The following is a 6,649-nucleotide window of genomic DNA, read 5'->3' as shown; positions in this document are numbered from 1 at the left end:
TCTTCCTCGTCTCTTCCTCGTCTCTTCCTCGTCTCTTCCTCGTCTCTCAGGTGGCTTTGGAGTGGCCAAAAACCTGAGCACTTGGGCCACCCAAGGCAAGAACTGCAGCGTCTGCAGGGAGGTGGAGGACGTGCTGAGGGCCTTCCACGCTGCCCACAAGCCCATCGGGCTGTGCTGCATCTCCCCAGTGCTGGCAGCCAAACTCTTCCCGGGCTGTGAGGTGACAGTGGGACACGACACCGAGTGTGAGAAGTGAGTGACCCACCGGGGCTCTCAGGGGGGACTGGGAGGCTCGAAGTTTATTAGGGAAGGCTCTTGTTGAGCTCCAAGAAACACCCCCCTTCCTCCTCAGAGACAGACCCGGGGGTGGTGGATCCAAGCCCAGCCTGAGATGATGTCAGATCTCAGGAATTATAGAGGTGTGGTTGAATCACGTTGTCCCACAGGTTTTAATGGTATTTATATCAGATATTTATATAAAACAAATTATTAATTATGACAAATGAAGAGAGGGAAGATCTTGATCGGAATTATTTGCTACCCAGGGCAAAAGCTAAAAAATCCTAGTAGAGTAAAATATAGCATAAAATAGTGTGGTGCACTGTGTCAAAGGAATTATATTCCAAAAGAAACAATCACTAAGTGGAGATTGAGGTAACTCACCACACAGTGATCATGGGCAGGTCTTTCAGCCAGGGCAGGGGGTGGAACTGGATGGGCTTTAAGCTCCCTTCCAACCCTGGGGAGTGACCATGAAGAGATGTCCCCGTTCCACAGGAGAAGCTCCACACGCTCCAAGAAAGCCTGTGGGAGAATCTGCCATGTCACAGCTGGACTGGGTTTTTATGAAGTGCTGGACTGCCAGTCCTGTATTCCCAGGCCATCTCCCAGATCCTGCCTCAAGTGCCTGGAAGACTTTTACCATTCCTCAGCAGATCAGAAGGAATGACCTCGCACCAGATTTGCTGGCATTGTTATTTTTGTGTTTCCCCAAGTCTGATGGAAATAAGACACTTAATTTTTTAAAGTAAAGCTTAAATTGAGACACTTCATTTGAAATACAGTCCTATATTTGCCTCCCCTGTGCACGTGGCACCTCATGGACCCAGGGTAGGAGAGACACCAGAGCACTGACTCCAAGTGAAGCAGATCCAAGGTAGGAGCAGGATGGCGGCACAAGCCTTGGAGTGTTAAGAGAGGGAATTAAAGTGTCCTCAGTCCTACAGGAAAGCTGTGGCTGAATCCTCCCAAAAACCCCAAACCTAAACCTAATTGTTGCCCAGAGCAGCAGCTGTGGTTACCCCATCCCTGGAAGTGTCCAAGGCCAGGTTGGACGGGGCTTGGAGCAACCTGGGCTGGTGGGAGGTGTCCCTGCCCATGGCAGGGGGGTGGGACTGGATGAGTTTTAAGCCCTTTCCCAACCCAAACCAGTCTGGGATTCCATAAACACTAAGTCTGGCATGGGCAGAGTTAAGCAGTGGAACATCAAGGGTTATTTTGGCTTTACTTCAGATTTTTAACTCGCTGTAATCTGGAGGTGCTCCCTGTTCTCTAAGCCTGGAGAAACTCCTGTGGCAGGAGAAGATTTGGCTCCTACTGAGCAGGTTTTGAGCAGGGACCATCATCTCTTTTCTCTCTCAGCCTTCATCTCAGGGTGGGTTTGTCCCCTCCTCCCCTGCAGGTGGCCCTATGCCAAGACTGCCGAGTCCATGCGGGAGCTGGGCTGCAAACACGTCAACAGCCACGTCACCGAGATCCACGTGGACCCCAGGAACAGGCTGGTGACCACCAGCGCCTTCATGTGCAACGCCCCCATCCATGAGATCCACGACGGCATCGGCAACATGGTCAAGGAAGTGGTCAGGCTTGCCTGAAGGCCAGGAAGATCAGCTCCTTCCCCTCTTACACCCACGTGTCACCAGGAAAAGTGGCCCCCAACTGGAGTTCTGCCCCCTCCCTGCCCTTCCCGGACCGCCGGTGGCTGTGAGGAGGGACAGTCTGGAGTTGTGGTGTTCTGCCACGGCAAACTGGCAGGAAGGGGGGTGTGGGCACACCCTGAGCTGGCACAGAGTCATGGAATGGTTTGGGTTGGGAGGGACCTCAAAGCCCACCTCATCCATGGGCAGGGACACCTCCCACTAGCCCAGGTTGCTCCAGCCTGGTCTTGGACACTCCCAGGGATGGGGCAGCCACAGCTTCTCTGGGCAACCTGTGCCAGGGCCTCCCCACCCTCACAGCCAACAATTCCTTCCCAATATCCCATCTAACCCTGCCCTGCTCCAGCTCAAGGCCATGCCAGGTTTCCCCAGGGCTCCAGTTCAGTCCCCCCAACCCCCAGCTCCCGGAACAGGTGAATTGTGGCAAAAGGAAGGAACGTGGTTCTGCTCCCAAATAAAACCTGCTGGTTTTCCGTGGGCTGAACTCTGCTGCTGGTTCTCCTTTCCCTCTGGATCAGGATGTGCTCTCAGTGCCACTGGTGGGCCAGGGAGGGGGAAAAACCATACAGGAAAAAATCCAATTCAGTATCAGTATCCAGGTCTGGTGGGAAGAGGAGGAATTCTTCTCTGGTATAAACAGAACCAGAGAATTCCAGGTTGGCAGGACCTCAAGGCTGAGCTGGCCCAGCTGGATCTTAAAACTCTCCAAAGCTGGGCCATCCAGCACTTCCCCGGGCAGACTGTTCCCACAGCTGATTGTTCTCATCATGAAAATTGTCCTTGTGTCCATTGGGAATCTCCCCAGGAACAACCTGTACCCATTACCCCCATCTTTTCCACGGACCCCTCCTGCAGAGGGAGTTTCCATCTCCTTTGTATCCACCCTTTAAATACCAGAGCATGCTGATAAATTGTCCCCTAAACCTCATTTTCCCAGGGCTGCACAGGCCCTGTTGTCTCAGCTTTCCCTCCCAGGACCTGGATCACCTTCTCCACATCGTTTTTTTTTTTTGCAGAGTGGGGATCAAAACTCTTCGCACAACTGAAAATAAGACACTTTATTTTAAACACAATCACATTTGCAGCCACTGAACACTCCTGCAAACACAGGGAGCTCTCAGCTCTGGCACTTTTGCTTTGGCAAAGGGGGTTCTTTGAGCACGTGAACTGGACACGAGTTAAACTGCAACAATTTATTTACTTTGTTTTGAGTTTAAAGAACATCCTGAAAAGGGGGGAGGAGATAATCCCCATAAAACACGTTATAAAAAGTTGATCCCTGCAAATACAAAGAGTTCACTGGGCCCAAACTCCCAACTGCTGGGGAACAGAGATTGACCCTGGCTGCTTTTGAGTTCTCTCTTTACCAAACTAGAATGGTTTGACAGATTTTTTTTTTTTTTTGGTCAGAAAAGGATCTGAATCCTGCCCCAAAAATGTGATTTGTGCACTGAAAGCAGCGTAAACATCTCCCAAGCACAAAGCAGCAACCAGCAGGTGAACAGGGTGGGGAACTGCTCACAAACACCTTTGAAACCATCCACTTGGAACAAAACTGGCCTGTTTTTTTTATGCTGAGTCAAAACAAAGAAAGGACTGGGGGGGAAAAAATGAGGCATCCACACAATGTGTGCAAAGGAATAAATCCAATTGTGCTTCAGTACAGGCTGGTCTTCTTCATGATCCGCAGGAATTCCTGCTCGTCCACTTCCCCATCCCCATCTCTGTCTGCCTCATCGATCATCCCCTGGAAGAGATTGGGGAGCAGGAATCAGGTGTGGATTGGAATGATTGGATTCAGCAGGATTAGAACCAGTTTTTGGTAAGTTGTACTAAAAGCGGAGGGGACGGTGTTCCCTCAATGTCAAGACAAAATATTTCCCCGACCAGACATTAATTTGTTTTTCTAAATATATTTATGCAGAAATCTGTCTCAAAAAATATGACAGGAAATTTCCTGGGAGAAACAAAGCGCTGGGAGCAGAGTTATTCCCTTTCCATCACTCTCAGAAAGCTGCAATTCTACTGCTGCCATTTGAACCGTGTGGGCTCAACCTCAAAATCCACCGCTGGACACAAACTCTTCCATTCCTACCGGGGAAAAAGGGGATTTTCCTACAGCTCCAGCACGAAGATCCCACTTCCCTCCCTCCCCAGGTACAAACCTGCAGCTCCTCATCTGTGAGGTTTTCCCCCAGTTCTTTGGCCACACGTTTGAGGTTTCGGAAGGAGATTCTGCCGGTTTCGTCGTCGTCGAAGAGTTTGAAGGCCTTGAGAATTTCCTCTTTGGAGTCTTTTTCAGCCTTAAAAGAGGAAGAAGAAGGAAGTTGGAAAGGAAAAACAAGGGGGAATTGTGTCGTAGGGAACACTCCAAATAAAGTTATAAAAGATCTGATAGACTGAGAAACCCTTAAGAGTAAATTTAGAGGAGTCCCAGTCAGCAGGAATTACACAGAAAGGCTGAAGGGAGACAGAGACACAGCCAGAATTCCAGGGAATTTTTCCTCTGTCCTAGCCAGCCAGATGTCTTTGGGATTTCACCACGAGGATCTTGGTTTTACTCAACATATTTGAAGATTTTTAAACCCAGAGATTTAATCTGTAAGTAAATTAGAACTCAAGAAGAGAAAATATCCCCGCAGAGAAAAACACTCCAACAGCTCCACAGCTGCATTGGATCTGGGAGAAAAGCCTGGAGTTTTCTGGGAGAAAAGCAGGTTTTCCCTTTTCTCACACTCAAAAAAACCCCCCCTGATTGTTAAAGGAAGTTAGGAATGATAGTGTTATTTCAACCTTTCCTTGAAAAATGAGACAGATTCCAAGATGTTTGTCCTTGAAAAATGAGACAGAATCCAACTTTCATATAATTAGTTAAGATTAAATAGTGCCTTAATCTCCCCCTAAACCCAAAAGGAGATGAATCACACATTAAAACTGCCTTTAATTTGATTTTTACCACTTCCATACCATTTTCTGGGTCATCACTGCCAAGAAGTCATCAAAGCTGATCTTTCCCGTCCCTTCCTTGTCGATGTCTGAGATCATTTTCTTGATCTCTTCTTTTTTAGGTTCAAAGCCCAGGGCCCTCATGGCCACCTGGAAGGACAAAATCAGTCATAAATCCCACAAAATCAGTTACAAACCCAACAAAATTATCAACAAAGCCACGGGGGAGGGAATAAAAAACAGGTGAACTTCTGCCACATCACGTCACAACATTCCGTGTCTGAGGGAAAACAGGGGCACATCAGGATGCAGAAAACAGGGATAGAAACATTCCTGTTCTGGAATTGTCCTTCAGTTAATTCAGGAATTTCCTAGACACGCTTTTGCCCCAGCTCAGGAGAGGGAGGGATTTGGGATTTGGCCGTATCAGAGTCTTGGGAGAAATGTTTGCACCGAGAAAATTTGGATTATTTGCTGCTCTTAACTCCCCTATTTTGGTTGTATAATCAGCTCATTTTTCACTCCAGTGATAAAAATCTCTTTCAATGACTGTTGGGGGAACATTTCCCTCCTTTGTTAAAGAGACAAGAGGCAGGTTTGAAAACAGATCTGCTCCCTGTGGTCTTAGGGAACACGGAAATCCAGGTAGGAAATGAGAGGGACAACTCCTGGAAGCAAAATAAGTCCTGGTTTATTGATGACTCTTCTTCCCAAAAGAAGAGGGTGGACCAAAAGGGGTTTGCAATGAATAAAAGCAGGAAAATGAATGACATTGGTGGATTCCTCAGCTGGGATACTTTAATAAACAAATAAAGTGAAATCCTCAACAAGAGGGGAAAAACACCTTTTAAAAGTGCACAAACCGTTTTTTGAGGTTTTAATAATAAGCAGAAGCAGCATGAAATCCTCAAAAAGAGGGAAAAACACCTTTGAATTGTGCACAAACCCTTTTTTTGAGGAAGGAAGAAGAAGGAGGAAGGAGAAGGGGGAGAAGGAGGAGGAGAAGGAAGAGAAGCATGAAATCCTCAGCAAGACAAGAGCACCTTTTTAATGTGAACAAACCCTTTTTTTGATGTTTTACTGACAGAGCACGAGTCAGGACAGAAAACACAGAGCTCTCCATGAATTTTGGGCAGCCTGGCCCCAAACACACCTGAGAACAGCAGGAAAGAGCTGCAGTAATGTGCCCTTTTACCAAGCCGGTTTTTATGCTGGGAGGAGGAGGAGGGGGAAAGCAGGGAAGTCGTGTGCTGTCGGAGGTGATTTCGGTTTCTAATACCGGCAGTCCTGTGCTTCCAGCCGCACCTTGAGCTCCTTGACATCGATGCTGTCGCTGCCGTCGGCGTGGAAGAGCTCGAAAGCCTCGCGGATCTCCCGCTGCTGCTCCTCGGACAGCTCTGCTTTGGGACTCGCCTTCTTCCTCTGGGGAGCGGCCCCCAGCGCCGGCTTCTTACAGCTGCAGGCCTTGGGACAGCACAGGGGGTCAGGGCCCCTTACAGCCCCCTCACAGCCCCCTAAGCGCCTCACTGCTCCCTCTGAACCCCTCAGGTCCCTCACGGCTCTCTCACATTCCTCACGGACCCCTCAGGTCCCCTTACAGCCCTGTCAGGTCCCTCACGGCCCTCTCAGGTCTCTCATGGTTCCCTCAGCCCCTCACGGCTCCCTTAGTCCCTCACAGTCCCTCAAAGCCCCTCACGACCGCCTCAGATGCCTCACAGCCTCCTCAGACCCCTCATGGTCCCCTCAGGTCCCTCACAGCCCCCTCA

General features: G+C 49.1%; 2 protein-coding genes across 2 annotated transcripts in view; one reads left to right on the top strand and one right to left on the bottom strand.

Annotated features, from left to right (window-relative positions):
• The window catches only part of LOC113956157 (glutamine amidotransferase-like class 1 domain-containing protein 3A, mitochondrial), a 5,042-nt gene extending 2,937 nt beyond the window's left edge, over nucleotides 1-2,105 (top strand). The window contains exons 3-4 of the mRNA XM_027662393.1: nucleotides 51-252; nucleotides 1,682-2,105. Of these exons, the coding sequence (XP_027518194.1) occupies nucleotides 51-252; nucleotides 1,682-1,874 (395 nt within the window). The 3' untranslated portion in view covers nucleotides 1,875-2,105. The remainder of the gene's footprint in view (nucleotides 1-50; nucleotides 253-1,681) is intronic.
• Nucleotides 2,106-3,500: 1,395 nt separating this feature from the next.
• LOC113956127 (centrin-2-like) overlaps nucleotides 3,501-6,649 on the bottom strand; it is a 4,295-nt gene continuing 1,146 nt past the window's right edge. The window contains exons 2-5 of the mRNA XM_027662349.1: nucleotides 6,189-6,347; nucleotides 4,905-5,033; nucleotides 4,103-4,240; nucleotides 3,501-3,684 (exon numbers count right to left, since the gene is read on the bottom strand). Of these exons, the coding sequence (XP_027518150.1) occupies nucleotides 3,595-3,684; nucleotides 4,103-4,240; nucleotides 4,905-5,033; nucleotides 6,189-6,347 (516 nt within the window). The 3' untranslated portion in view covers nucleotides 3,501-3,594. The remainder of the gene's footprint in view (nucleotides 3,685-4,102; nucleotides 4,241-4,904; nucleotides 5,034-6,188; nucleotides 6,348-6,649) is intronic.

The sequence above is a fragment of the Corapipo altera genome, unplaced genomic scaffold (genome assembly GCF_003945725.1).
Source record: "Corapipo altera isolate COAL_440 unplaced genomic scaffold, ASM394572v1 326, whole genome shotgun sequence".
Lineage (NCBI taxonomy): Eukaryota > Metazoa > Chordata > Aves > Passeriformes > Pipridae > Corapipo > Corapipo altera.
This window is presented reverse-complemented; position numbering and strand designations above follow the sequence as displayed.